General features: G+C 49.6%; 2 protein-coding genes across 2 annotated transcripts in view; one reads left to right on the top strand and one right to left on the bottom strand.

The window, feature by feature from the left end:
• The window catches only part of ATP4A (ATPase H+/K+ transporting subunit alpha), a 54,377-nt gene that overhangs the window by 5,841 nt on the left and 33,196 nt on the right, over positions 1-15,340 (top strand). The gene's annotated exons all lie outside the window — the stretch shown is intronic.
• PMIS2 (PMIS2 transmembrane protein) lies at positions 2,373-3,108 on the bottom strand (the record flags this gene model as incomplete). Its single annotated transcript, XM_058674121.1, has 2 exons — positions 2,373-2,819; positions 2,983-3,108. Coding segments are annotated over 2 exons (255 nt in total), but the record flags the coding sequence as incomplete, so codon positions are not given.

The raw sequence follows: 15,340 nt of genomic DNA, 5'->3' as shown, positions 1-15,340 counted from the left end.
CAGAGTTCATTTTTGTATAAGGTAAAGGCGGCATCTTGTTTCTCCCTTCTGCTTGTGGATATCCAGGTGTCCCTACTGCATTTGTTGAAGAGGCCAATGTTTTTCTCTGGGTTGAAATAAAAGAAGGACTGTCTATGAAACTGTTTAACATACCCTGACAACTTGATACTAGATTTTCTTCCATTGCCTATACCTACAATGTTATGATACACTTAAATAGCAGAGTGTTGGGATTGTGACTGTAGCTGAAGGACTACATTATTCTAATAATATGGGAGAGATGGAAGGTAGAGAGAATGGGGAGGGAGGAAGAGGAGCTAGAGTAGGGAATTCCTGTGCCTTCAAACCTGTATCATAGAAAATCATAATAACAACAATAATAATAATAAAAAAAAGAAACTGAAAGGATTAGCAAGCATCTGAGTTGCTTGGACCGTCCTAACTACCTGCCCGAGCCTGGGCTGTGCATTTCCTCATACTTCTGAAGGCTGGCAATCCTGCAGCGTGCAGCACAGCCAGGTTCTGGGGAGGACTGTCTCACTGGTCTTATCCTTAGGTCCTCCCAGAGGGCAGAGGCAGAGAAGGAGAGCAAGAGAGCGAGAGAAAGCGAGACAATGAGAGAGAGAGAGTACAAGAGAGTGAGAGAGTGCGAGAGGGTGAGAGAGAGAGCAGAGAGAGGGAAAGAAAGAGACAGAGAGAGAGAGGTCTCTTTACTCTTGGGAACTAATGCTGTCACAAGGACCCACTCCCCTAACCACCTGCCACCCTGATTACCTCATAAAAGCCCCTGTCTTTACACACAGTTGTCCCTGGAGGTTTGGGCTTCATTGTGTATCATTTAAGAGGAAGAGGCCAGGGGGACATAACTCAGTCCCAAGCAATGACAAAATACACCACTCTGTGAGAAATGTAAATTCCACCAGTAAAGAGGGGCAGGTGTTTGACTAGGAGGCTAAGAGGCCGGCACTCTGGTTTGAATCCCAGCCAGCTTCTTTCTAACATGTTCACCCTGGGTCCCTGCTGCTTTTGTAGGAGATCTGGATGGAGTTCTCCACTTTATTGGAAAGGAAGATATACAGAGAGGAGATGCAGAGAGAAAGATCTTTCATCCACTGGTTCACTCCCCAACTGACTGCAATGGCTGTAGCCGAGCCAGTGCAAAACCAGGAGCCAGGAGCCAGGAGCTTCTTCTGGGTCTCCCACACAGGCACAGGGTCCCAAAGCTTTGGGCCATCCTCTACTGCTTTCCCAGGCCACAAGCAGGGAGCTGGATAGGAAAGAGAGCAGCTGGGATATGAAGCAGCATGCCCATGTGGGATCCCAGGTATGCAAGGCGAGGATTTAGGCACTAGGGTATTGTGCCAAACCCATGATGGTGCTCTTTTTTTTTTTTTTTTTTTAAATATTTACTTTATTTTTACTACAAAGTCAGATATACAGAGAGGAGGAGAGGCAGAGAGGAAGATCTTTTGTCCGATGATTTACTCCTCAAGTGAGCGAAATGGCCGGTGCTGTGCCGATCTGAAGCCAGGAACCAGGAGTTTGCTCCAGGTCTTTCACACTGGCGCAGGGTCCCAAGGCTTTGGGCCATCCTCGACTGATTTCCCAGGCTACAAGCAGGGAGCTGGATGGGAAGTGGAGCTGCCGGGATTAGAACCAGCGCCCATATGGGATACCAGCACATTCAAGGTGAGGACTTTAGCCACTAGGCCACCGTGCCAGACCCGATGATGCTCTTTAAAAAACATTTCTTTAATTAAAGATTATTTGAAAGGCAGAGTTTAAGAGAAACAGATATCTTCCATCTCCTGGTTCACTTCTCAAATGACTGCAATGACTGGAACTGAGTCAGGAACTACATCTGGGTTTCCCATGTGGGTGCAGGGGCTCAAGGACTTGACCAACATTCTGCTGCTTTTCCAGGCCACAAGCAGGGAGCTGGATTGGAAGCTAAGCAGTTGGGTCTTGAACTGGTACTCAGATGGGATGCCAGTGATTTTTGAATCTTAATTGCTGAAAGAGGCTTTTTATTTTACTTTTTAAAAAATCTCACTAGGAGCCATTACAAGCATAACATCCTACCTTGAACAGTGAAACCCTTAGAGAAGGAGCAATGATTCAAATTTCTAAATGTCACTCCATGTTCGAAATGGTTGTGTATGCTTTCCAGACAAAGGAGCCAGGCTCTAGAGAAGGATTATGTTCAAGGATGTAACTTTCTTTTTTTAAGCATCAGAGGTGGTAGGATGTACACATGTGTCAGCCTGATCTCCATGTCAGAGACCTCACAGTTAGGATGTCCTGGTATCACATAGCTTACCAAATGCACAGCCCTAGTGAAACACAGGATGAGCTCACACACACACCAAAACCAGAATATTCCCTTCAATTTTATTTGCTTAAATAAGTATTTGGACGATCAACCCAGTGTCCAGGAAGTAAGGGAATCTTGGTACATGGGTCTCTCAGGTGGATGGAGACAATGCTGGAGGTCAGTTGTGCTGAGGTAAGGCAAACAGGTGGTCTGGATATTCCTGGGCTGATGGGTTAGTTGGATGTTGAATTCCTTGGTTGGTAGATTTCTTGGGTAGGGAATGTCTTAGCTGTTGAGTTTCTTGCATGGTGGCTGACTTGTGTCTTCGTGGGTAGATCTTTCAGGGCATTGACCCCTGGGATGCTGGGCCTGGTCTTCAGGTATATAGGGCTAATCCATAAATTAGGCCCAAACCAATGAGGATGCCAAATACACTCAGCCAGCCGGTTCGACCTGAGTTGGCGTAAGCCTCTTCCCATTTGCTTTCCTTGTTGGCGTCTATCGTCTGTAGGGATGGAAGCATAGTTGTGGGTTTCAAGACCAGATAGCATTGGAAGGTTGGATAACTTCAGTCACTGAAGAAAAACCCCGACCCAAGTCCTAGGATAGAAGGAGATGCAAAGAGCAAGTAGAGGACAGGATAGGACATAACATGGGCATTGTATTACCTTTTTGCAGAAGTAGCAAGCTGCAACTCCCAAAGGGAAAAAAAGAATTATGGCCAAGATAACCAAGCACAAGTAATTTGGAGCATAAAATGCCAGTTCTTCTGGTGTCTGTTTTTCTTCTTCTTTTTGTTCTTTGGCACCAGGAGCACCAGGGGCACCTGGGGCTGCTTTGGCCGCTGGGGCAGCTGGGGCTGCGGGGGCACCTGGGGCAGCTGGGGCTGCTTTGGCCGCTGGGGCTGCTTGGGCTGCGGGGGCACCTGGGGCAGCTGGGGCAGCTGGGGCTCCTGGGGCAGCTGGAGGAGGTTGGTCAGCTGGGGCAGCTGGAGCAGCAGCTGGGTCTGCCATGCCTGAGGGTGTGGGGGCCAAGACCCTAGATAGACCCTAGAGCTTGTTAGAAACAGAGCCCCTGCCCTCCACTGCTCCCCTTGTATCTAAAATCCCAAGCCCTAGACTTAAAAGGCTAGTCTTCACAATGGAGAAACTAGCACCTCAATCCTCAATGACTGCTCTCATAAAAGGGTGTGGCTCCAATGTCCCCAGCCTCCCCAGGCCTCAGACCACCCTCTCTCTCCAGGACTGCCCCACCCTCCCATCCCCTTTGCCAACTTTGGTAGGGCTTGGCTGAAAGTTCCAAGTGTTGAAGCCTGATTCTTCTTCCTTACTGTATACTCTGGTCTGCAGTCAGAGAATGTGGGCAGAACCAGGAGGAGCTCTCCCAAGAGCTGTGGGATGGAGTAAGTAGACAAGGTTAGTAGGAGAATTAGGAGATTTCCAGGTAGGAGAAAAATATACAATGTCAGTAGTGGATGATAAAAAGCACTGGGTTAAGAAGAGATTCTCTCACCCAGGCTGACAAAAAGAAGGAAATAAAGGATGACAAAAGAAGGTGAATCGAGGGAAACTTTCTTAAAAAAGGATACCACCTAACGAACATAGATGGAGTGATGCGGTAGGAAATTACCAGTGAGGTAGGCAGAATTTTCTGGTGACCCCACGGTTCCTACACCCTGCTGAAAATACACACACCTTCCTCCCTGTTAGTGAATCAAACACTAACTTGTGAACTGCTGTAAAAGGATTTTGCTGATGTGATGAAAATCCCAAACCCAAGTTTAAGGAGTAAGAGTAGCTTCAGGTTAAATCTTATGAAGGTGTGAGTCTCTCTGAGCAAAGAGGCTCAAGACAGGAGAGGCGGGGAAACACCGGAGGGTCTCCAGTGCTGGACTGGGTGTGCCTGAGTGAGGCAGCAGCCTGTAACCCAGCAAGCAGCCAGCCAGGAAACAGGGAGTTCAGCCAAAGGGGAATAAAGCAGGAGCAGGTAACATAGTTAACTATATGACAGCAAGGATGTGAATGTTGCTGCAGCCACATTCATTGGGAAGAGCACCTTGAGTTCCGAATGAGAGCTCAGCCTGGCTGGCCTTAATTTCAGCCATGTGAGATCCTGAGCCATTCTGACCCGCAGAACTGTTAAGTGAACTGTTAAGTTCGTAGGAGTTTATCATGTGTTTTTCGAACACTGTCATTTGCAAACACCATCGTTAATTATTGAACCACGTAAGAAGCACTAGCAGATGTCACCAATGCAGTGCCACCAGGTTGTAGATGGTGGTTCCTTTAGCTGCTTTTTAAAAGAATATACACTGTATAAATTTTATTTTTGAGACTTTTTACATATTTGATTAGGGTGCAAAGGGTTAAGGGCTAGAGGAAAGTGGGTGTGATCACTGTTTTGACATTCTCTTTTTTCCTTTCTGTATCTGGGGCATGGAGAGAATCCACACCCAGCCTCCTAACCATCCCAGGGTCTACCATGTGGGGCATGCTCTGAGGGTCCTGTTCAGTGGTTTTGATAGTTCCACAGTTCTGTATTGCTGCCAGTCTTGCCCATCCAACCACGAAGAAATCTTTCCAGAATCCATCAGCTGACATAGTCCACCTTAGAGTCTCCATTTGCCCAAGTATTCATTGACAACTCTTGGCTGGAGTAGTTGATTGGTTTGCTCTGTGCTCTGTGCTCTGTTGTGGTACCAGGTGTCCTTTGCAGGCTCCAGTGTCCTCTGCCAAATCCTCCATTTGCATCTGGGTATGCTGTCCACTGCTCTGTCTAAGCCAATGAGGAGGCCCAGCTCTGACACGTGAATTCCACAAGCAAACCATGGAACCTGCAATTTCCTCCATGGTTGAAGTTAGGAGTCCAGAGGTTAGGTTGGGGGGATTCCCACAGAAACTTTATCTGAGGTGATCCCAGACTGATTCTTGTGTGTACATGCCAATACAGGGTCCGGCACAGTCCATCACCCAAATTGGCCTACACGCACAGTTAGTTGAAATTACTGGGTCAGTTATCTCCATCCCTATCTTCTTTTTTTAAAACTATTATTTTATTTTTATAATCTTTACATAGTTGATTAGGGCACAAAGGATCAAGGGCTACAGGAAAGTGGGTATGACTATTGTTTCCACATTTTCTTTCCTTTTAAATATTTATTTATTTATATTGGAGAGGCAGATGTACAGAGAGGAGGAGAGACAGAGGAAGATCTTCTGTCCGATGATTCACTCCCCAAGTGGCTTTTAAAGTGTCCGAAGCCAGGAGCCAGGAACTTCTTTCCAGGTCTCCAAAGCGGGTGCTGGGTCCCAAGGCTCTGGGCTGTCCTCGACTGCTTTCCCAGGTCACAAGCAGGGAGCTGGATGGGAAGTGGAGCTGCCGGGACTAGAACCTGCCACCCATATGGGATCCCAGCGTGTTCAAGGCGAGGACCTTAACCACTACACTATTGTGCCAGGCCCACCACATTTTTTCCTTTCTATATCTGGGGGGCGGGGAGAGATAGATAGGGGGAGAATCCACACCCAGCCTCCCACCCATCCCAGAGGCCCCGATGTGGGGCATGCTCCAAGGGTCTTGCTCAAGTGGTTTTGATAGTTCAACAGTTCTGAATTGCTGCCAGTCTCACCATTCCAAACATGATGAAATCTCTCCAGAATCCACTGGCTGACATAGTCTACCTTAGAATCTCTGCCCGGATTTTGACCGACAACACGTGACTGGGGTAGATGATCCTTTTGTTCTGTCCTCCATCTTCTGTTGTGGTACCAGATGCCCTGTGCAGATTCCGATGGACTGTCATATCCTCCATGTGCACCGGGACATACTGTCCACTGCTCCATCTGAGCCTCTGAGGAGTCTCAGCTCTGATACATGCACTCCATGATCAGACCATGGAACCTGCACTTATCTTTGTGGTTGGGGTTCTGAGATCAGCAGTTCAGTTAGAGGGATCCCCAAAGAAATTTCATCTGAGGCGATTCCAGACCTGATTCTTATGTGTGCTTGCCAGCACAGGGTCCAGCACAGTCTGTCGTCCCAATCAGCTTATGCTGGTGGTTGCAATTGCTGGGTCAGTTCAGTTTCCAGACCTGTCTTCCACACGAACCAATGGGTGTTGCAGTCCAGCCTGAGTCTGCCCAGCACACACTCAGCCCTCACACAAACCAGTGGGAGCTGCAGCTTAGTCAGAGTGACCCACAATAACCCCCACCAAGCCTGCCCCCGTCCTGGTTCCTGTGCTTGCCAGTATGTATGGCAGACTGGTCCAGTCTGCCCCACATCCCATTTAGCTCTCATACATGTCAGTGGGCATTGAAGCCTAGTTCAACCTAACCAGACCCACTATCCAGCCCACAGAATTGCTGGCGGGTGCCGTTCTGTCCAGCCACGTCTGCCCCAGTCCTGGTTTACATGGTCTCCAGTGAGAGTGGTAACCCAAGAGGGGGGTACCCATTATTTCCCTACTGGCCCACTCCCACTCCGGCTTATGCACTCTCCAGGTGGTTCTGAAGTTTAACCTGACAGAATTAGCTCCCAGAGCCAGCATCTGCCAGCTGGTGCTGTGGCTAAGCCCAACCAACCCTCACCCACTCTGATTTATGCTTGCACCAGTAGGAACAATCAGCTCAGCCTGGCTTTTTCCTGATCTAGCTCACATGAGGCCCACAGGTGTTGTAATCCTGCTTAGTCTGGTCTGCCCCTATCCCAGCTCATGCTGTCCTTGGCCGTGGTGGTCCAGCAGGGGAGCCCTCCCCATTCCACCTACCGGTTTTGCTCCCTTCCCCGCTGGTTCTCATGTGTGTTGGTTGAGTGCTGTGTCCCGTTCTGGCATGACCCGCCTCATCTCGGCATTTGCCAGTGTGTCCTGTAGCCTGGCCAGGCCCGGCCCACCCCCAATTCCAGCTCAGGTTGGTGGGGTTACAACTTAGCCCAGCCCAGCTGACACCCAGTCTCAGCCATAATGTAAGCTTATATGTATTGCGACTGAGCCTGGCTCGAACCATACTCTATCAAGTGAATTTTTTGACTGAAAGGACCTTTAGCTGGTCTGTCAGTTTGTCTCTTGGCTAGAGCACCACTTACCACTTACCAATAAGAGAGTGAACTGAGAAACTACTTTTTATGCATAATATCATAGCAGGTGAACTGAAGAACAGTGTTCAGTGTGAATGTCTCCTTGCTATGGGATGGCTTAATGGATGGCCTTCTTGATCATTGGAGGTGATTGGATAGAAAGAGTTGTGCGGCTTAATAGTTCATGACGACAGCAGGGCAGGACATTTTCCTCCTGCTCCATGCTCAGTTCTGGATAGAAGATTCATGGATGTGGAAGGGGTTGAATATGTGGGAGGTTAGGCATTAAGCATTGGAAACAATGCCACATGATCATAATGTATACAGCAGCTGGGACACCCAAGGGAAGGTTATGACAACTGAAGGCAGGTGAATGATCTGATTAATATATATATATATTTTAGGCTATTTCTCATCCTTCTCTGCCTTCACCATCTCCTGATTTGTCTTTTTTATTATTTTCTTCTTCATCTTCCTTTCCCTGTATGGGAGCTTTCTTTGTCTTGTATGGTTTTCAGAAAGTAATGAATTTTCTAGTCATTAAAAAAAAACAATTAAAAAATTAAAAAAAAATATTGTTTGCATAGTTGAGAACAATACACTGCCATGTGAGCCTCTGATTAGGGTAGGGAGGGTTGAGATATGGAGAAAGGTGGGTGGGACAAATATTTCAGATTTTAAAATTTTTCTCCTGTGTCTACAGTTGGGGAAGGGGAGGGAGCTGCTCTTTGCTATCAAACTACATCAGAACCCAGAGTTGGGGGTTTGATGATGCCGTAGAGATCCTGAATGGGGAAGAATGTTCTGAGGGTGTTATTGTTTTTTTGTACCCTTTAAACATTTTCAATTATTATTATTTTAATTTTTAAAATTTAAATTATTATTATCATTTTATGATACAGTTCCATAGGCCTTGGGATTTCCCTTCCCCTTCCTCAAGTCCCCCTCCCACTGAGTTCCCCTGTATCATTATATAGTATAGTTCTTCATAAACAGTCATATGTCCATCATTGTGGGTATGAGCAATGGCAGAGAGTCCAGCATCCTATTGTCAAGATATAGTTAACAACTGCTGGGGGCACCCGGACTGGGTCGGACCCCATGCTTGGGGCCCTGGCTACAGCTACCATGACCACAACCATGACCACGCGGTGAGCTGGGCCCAGGCCTGCCTGGGTTCAAGAGGCTTCCTCTTCCTGGTGAGTACGCTGGGAGGGGATCTCTTGGGAACAAGGTGGACCTAGGCTCCATCTGCCACCAATATTGAGCAGTGGGAGGGACCAGAGGTGTGTGACCTTGGGGTCTGGGTAGATAGAACTTTCAGCAACCACAGGCTGCTGGGGGCACCCAGGCCAGGTCGGACTCTATGCTTGGGGCTCTGGCTACAGCTGCCGCAACCACGCCATTTGGCACCAGGCTCTGCCTGTTGGCCACCTGGTGGCAAACTCTGGGGTCTTAGGAGTGTGAAATTGCTGCCTAGGTATTTCCATGTTGAGGCTGCTGTGCGTGTTGGTGAGGAATCAATGCTGAGAGACTCTCAACAACAGAGTAACTTTTCCTTGAAGGTAGGCGAGGGTACTGAGACCTGGTGGTTTTGAGGAGGGAGACTGGATGATATAGGAGTCAGATTGATACACCAGCCCACTTATGAGTCCTATATGGGACTTGTTATCACTGAACAATGCTGACCACCACACACCAGTCCATGCAAAAGCTAAGGCTGGGGCCCTGTTTAGCAGGGTTAGATCCTAGTACCTGACAGAATGTTGGATCAGGGCATAGGCCACACTAGGCAGGGCCATGACACTAACCAGCACACAAAAGAACCATGTCCAGGGGTAGATTCTGTGGAGGATGTGTGGGCTAAACCCTGTGGAAATACTAGTTCCGCTGGTTAGCTCAAGAGTTGGAGTGGTGATGGGCTGAGCTAGGTGTGATCATGGAACCTGCCATCAGTCATGGGTAAAGGAATCGACAGCAGTCTGGGCAAATCAAGGCAGCAGCACCCAAATGTGCATCCTAAAACAGGGTGAGGAGTGGGTCAGGCTGCAATGATCACCAGCTCATACAAGGCCAAAATGGAAAGGTAGACTATGCTGGGCACTGGCCTAACACCCACTGCCATGTATGAGATCTGGGTCTGGGAGTGCGTCAAGTGGGAGAACTTGGGAAACTCCCCTAGTGGGTCACAACTCTCTGATGAGCACATGGTCCAGGCCTGGGGGTTGGACAAGCTGGGCAAAGTAGCTCCAATTGCTGGCTAATGTGTGGGTTGGATATGTAAGGGGGTAGACTGGGCAGGGCCAAGCGAACCTTAGTTCACAAGCAAGAACAGAAATCAGGCTGGAGCACAGGTCATGCTGGGCTAGGATATCACACCTACTGATTTGCATGAGCCAAGGATGCTAGGCCACAGCATCTAAGGCAAAGGCCAGGACAGGTGAAGGGTGACAATGGAGAGAGGGCTCCCAAGACCAAACTTAGAGGGGATCATGATCAGGGACAGGAAGGGAGAGGAGAGGAGAAAGCAATGAGCAGGGTTCTGGGTGCAGGGTTCTGGGCAAGGCTAAGAGCAGAATGGGGGTGTGCAGGTCATTGGGATTGGGAACTGGGAGGGTGGGGTGGGAAAGGGGTTGCAGCTGGGAGCTGGAAACACACCTGTGGAAAGGGTGGCCAGGTGGGGTTGGAGGATCATTCTCCACCTAGCAAGCCAACCAACTTGGCGCAAGTGCAGTAGCTCTCCCTGCCTGGGGATACCGCCCCATGGATTCAGGCACCAGGGGCTGGAAATGCTCGCCCCCAGAAAACTGTATTACATTGAGCACATGCAGCCTTTGTTCCTAAACACAGTGAGGCAGCTGCTTGCACAGCAGTTTCACTGTATTGGACAGTCAATGAAATCTACAGGTGGGGTTGGGCATGCAAGCGGGAACTTCCACCCTACCAGCTGCACGCAGTTTTGACTTGTAGGAGGGAGCGCATCCTAGCTTCCTGACCCAAAAATTTCACCTCGCCAGCTGCTTAAATGCAGCTGGCACCATCTTGGGTCAGGCAACCAGGGTACCAATGTTTTAGGGTAAAAGCCCTCTGGCTACCTGGCATCAAGCTCTGGGGACTTGAGGGGTGTGGGCCTATCAGGGGCCTTGTGGTTGGCACAGGAGGGGGCATGTAGGAACCTGAGAATTCATGTCCAGGTGATGAATGATTTCTGAGGGACTTCCATGGACATTGCCACTGTTCCAGCAGATAAGCAAGGGAATGGGAGGAACTTTAAGGGTCAGATTGAAGTACCAGTTCACCAAGGAGGCCTGAGCTGGAGCAGTGAGCATCAACCATCACAGAATACCACTCAGAGGCACATACTGAGGCTGGGATGGGGGCCTCCTGGTAGGGCTGGATCAAGGTTCCCACCAGTGAGAGTCGAAACAGTGAATGGACAATGAGTGGCAGGACCATGACACTGAGCAGCATGTGATGAATCAGGACTAGAGGGCATATGGGTCCTTATTCCTGTGGAACAACAATCTCCATTGGCATGCACAAGAGTTGTGGCTGGGAACAGGCCTGGTTAGAGTACTAAGGGGACTCCCTAGCTAGGTTGGGGTTTTTACTGTTGAGTGCAAGAGCCAGAACGAAGATAATGATCTAGGGTGGACATGACTGCAGTCTCCCTCAGGATGGGTGAGACTGGGTCTGGGGAGTGCCAGACTGGGCTAGACTCCAGCACCCACTGATACGCATGAGAGCCAGCATGGGTGTAGAATGGGCTAAGCTAGGTCTCAGCTCCCGCTGAACCATGTGAGAACTGTATCTGGGTGTGGATCAGGTATGGCTGGGCTGCAGCACTCAACAATGAGAGGTGAAATGGTTGTGGGCTGGTCAAGTAAGGCCACTGTTCCTGCCAGGACAAGAGGTGGACAAAGTCTTCCTGGGCCAAAGACCCACCAGTGTGTGCAACATCTGCCACTGGGAGGAGACCTGATAGAGGAGCTTGGGAAACTCCTTTGTCAGAATGCAATCTCTTCCCTGCATCCAGACAAAAGATGGATTCCCAATGAAACTGTTGGACATGTGTAGACAATGGGATGCTGGACTGTCTGACATTGTCTGTACCAACAGTGTTGGGGTACACTTAAATAAGAGACTGATTGAATTATGATTCCTTATGAAGGACTACACTATTGTAACAAAATGGGAAAAATCTGTTGGGGGGTGGGAGTTTGGGGGGGGAATCCCAGCCTATACAAAACTATACCACATAATTCAAAATTCAAAATAAAAATATTTAAAAAAAAGAATGCAATCTCTGCAGATGAGCGTAAGAACCAAGGCAAGGAGCAGCCCAGACCAGGCCAGGTTGTAAGACCCACCAGCATATACAGGGATCAGGTCCGGGAGCGGGCCAGGCTGGGCCAGTTTACAACAGCCACTAGCAGATCTGAGAACCAGGATGGGATGCAACACCAGCCAATTCACATCAGGACAAGGACTGGGGGCTGGCTTGGCATGGCTGGGCTGCACAAACTGGACCTGGGGCAGGCTGGACCAAGCCAGGCTGCAGTACCTGCTGGTGGATGCTGAGCTGAAGCGAGTCATGACAGTCAGGGGAAGGTGGGTGCTAGGCCCGTGAGCCCTGGTGGTGGGAGGTCTTGGAGGACTCAGGTTCCCTGGCTTGGGTCCCTGACCCACCTGTGAGATGGATCTGTGAGTCCCCGGGTACAGCAGGGCATGGGTTGCCTGGCCTGGGTCTGTGGCCTGCCTGTGTGGTGGAGGTTGGGGCCATGAACCTTGGGGTCAGGGGATCCAGTGGGGCCTGGGTTGCCTGGCCCAGGATCCTTGGTCCACTTACGTGTTGGGTGCCAGATCTGTGAGTACTGGGACTGGGTATCCTGCAGGGCACGGGCCACCTGGCCTGGGTCCTTGGCTCATCTACACATTGGATACTGGGACCCTGAGCCTCAGGGGCAGGTGGTCCAGTGGGACCTGGGTCACTAGGCCTGGGTTCTTGACGCACCTGTGTGGTGGGTGCCAGGTCCTTGAGTCCCATGGGTGGGGGGTTTGGCAGGGCCCTGGTCGCCTGGCCTGGGTCCTTGGCCCGCCTGCGTGGTATGTGCTGCATCTGTGAACCCTGGGGTTGGGGGTCCAGCAGGGCCATTATCACCTGACTCAGGTCCTTGGAAGACCCCAGTTGGAGTTTCGGGTGCCTGGATGCGGCCTGGCTCTGGCTGTTGAGAGTATTTGGGGAGTGAATAAGCAGATGGAAGATTCTCTGTTTCTTAACCATCAAACAATTGTAGAACATGTCAGTCTACCCTTACTTGGATCGGCCTCCTCTCTCTGTGACTTTGAACTCTGAGCCCTAGAAGTCAGCCTTGTAGCCATGAATGTCAGCAGGAGGAACAGGATTGAGAAGGGTCATCAGGCACCAAGGACTGGGGTATCCATGCACTGGGTCACCAACAGAAACACTTGTCACATGAGTGAACCTGGTTTCTGACACCCCACTCCCCCATAATACCCTGGCTGGCCATGTAACTTCCTCCAAACACCACACCCAAGCCCAGTCTGTGTCTTCTCTCTCCTTTTACCCCTGCTCTCCCCTCTTCCAATCTGAAAAGCATTCAATGCCTCTCAAGCTCAGGCACACAGGGAAGACTCTGTTTTCTTTCTTTCTTTTTTTTTTTACAATTCTAAAAAATTATTATTATCATTTTTATGATACAGTTCCATAGGTCTTGGGATAGCTATTACTCCCTCCCTAATTCCCCTCCCCCACCATTGAGTTTCCCTATTTTATTACTGTAATATAGTTCTTCATAAACAGTCATATGTCCATCATTGTGGACATAGACAATGGCAGAGTCCAGCATCCTATTGTTAAGATATAGTTAACAGTTTCATTAGGAGTCCATTTTTGATCTGTAAGTAGAGATGCATACTGTATTGTATCCTCACATCTGGATATGATAATCTCCATTATACAGTTACTATAAATCCCCTTAAATGAAAAGCCACAATATAAAATCAACAACAGGACCCTGGCGCAGTAGCCAAGCAGCTAAAGTCCTTGCCTTGAATGCGCCAGCATCCCATATGGGTGCCGGTTCTAATCCCGGTGGCCCCGCTTCCCACCCAGCTCCCTGCTTGTGGCCTAGGAAAGCAGTGGGGGATGGCCCAAAGCCTTGGGACCCTGCACCTGTGTGAGAGACTGGAAGAGGCTCCTGGTTCCTGGCTTTGGATTGGCTTAGCACTGGCCATTGTGGCCTCTTGGGGAGTGAATCAATGGACAGAAGATCTTCCTCTCTGTCTCTCCTCCTTTGTATATCTGACTTTGCAATAAAATAAATAAATTGGAAAAAAATATTCAACAACATTAAAAAAATAGAAATTTGCAATGCCATGCAGTTCTCAGGAGGCTTTGATAGTTCAAACGGTCCTGAATTGCTGTTGATTCCACCACTCCAATCACAATGAAATCTCTCCGGAATCCCCTGGCTGCTTTGGTTCACTTTAGAGTCTCCATTTGCTCAGATACTCACTGCCAATGCTTGGTTGGAGTAGTTGATCAATTTATTGTCTGCTGTGGTGCCAGGTATCCTCTGGAGGCTCCAATGGACTGCCATATCCTTCATGTGCATTTGGATATGCCACCCACTACCCCTTCTGAGCCATTGAGAAGGTCCAGCTCTGACATATGCACTCTGCGGTCAGACCATGGAACCTGCAATTCTCTCCATGGTTGGGATTGTGAGTCCAGCAGTTCAGTTGTTAGGGAATTGCCAAAGAAACCTCAACTGAGGCCATCCCAGACTGATTCTTGTGTATGTTTGCCAATACAGGGTCCAGCACAGTCCATCACCCAAAATAGCCTATGCACACACTGGTAGTTGCAATTACTGGGTCAGTTCTGTCTCCAGCCCCATGTTTTTATGCAAATCAGTGGGTGTTGGAGTCCAGCCTGATCTTGCCCCCCACATACTCAGCCTTCACATAAACCAGTGGGAGCTGCAGTCTAGTTGGAGTGACCTGCAATAACCTCCACCAGGCCTGCCCCCTACCCTGGTTCCTGTGCTTGCCAGTATGTACAGCAGACTGGCCCCATCTGTCCCATATCTGATTTGGCTCTCATACATGTCAATGGGCATTGAAGCCTAGTTCAACCCAACCAGCCCCACTATCCAGTCCACACTGGTACCAATAGGTGCCACCATCTGTCTAATTGTGCCTGCACCTGCCAGAATTTGGCCCCCTGTGTCAGCATGGACTTTGCCACAGCAAAGCCCAACCTACCCTCACCCACTCTGGCTTATGCATGTACCAGAAGGTAGAGTCAGCCCAGCCTGGCTTTTTCCTGATCTAGCTCACATGTAGGCCATCATATGTTGTGACCCTCTCCATCCTGGTCTGCCCCCATCCCAGCTTTCATGCTCACCAGTGGGAGTAGTGGACCATTAAGGGGCCCCTGCAGATACCCAGTGGGTCTATCCCCCTCTCCCAGGTCTCATGTGTGCTGGTTGGGTGCTGCAGCTCAGTCTGGAACAACCTGCCTCACCTTGGCACTTGCCAGTGGGTGCTATAGCTTGGCAAGGCTCAGCCCATCCCCAATTCCAGCTCATGCTGGTGGGGGCTACAGCCTGGCCCTGCTCTGCCAGTCCTCAGTCCCAGCCCTAATGTGGACTGGCTGGTATTGGCGTCCCGATCCAGCCTGACCCACACTCCATTCTGGCGCTCAGATTTGCCAGTTGGTGATATGGACTGACCCAGCCTGGCCTGCCCCTGACTTGTGCTAAATGTATGTCAGTGGGTACTGTATTTTGGCCTGTTCTGGGCTGCTCCCTGTCTTGGTTCTTGCACTCAGCTGAAGGGACTGTGTCCTGACGGAGGAGTTACCCAAGCTCCTCCAACAGGATCTCTCCCAGTGCTAGATCTCATGCACACTGGTGGGTCCTA

Source organism: Ochotona princeps, chromosome 16 (genome assembly GCF_030435755.1).
Source record: "Ochotona princeps isolate mOchPri1 chromosome 16, mOchPri1.hap1, whole genome shotgun sequence".
NCBI lineage: Eukaryota > Metazoa > Chordata > Mammalia > Lagomorpha > Ochotonidae > Ochotona > Ochotona princeps.
Note: the sequence above shows the minus strand (reverse complement) of the source record. Positions and strands in the feature narration are given on the sequence as shown.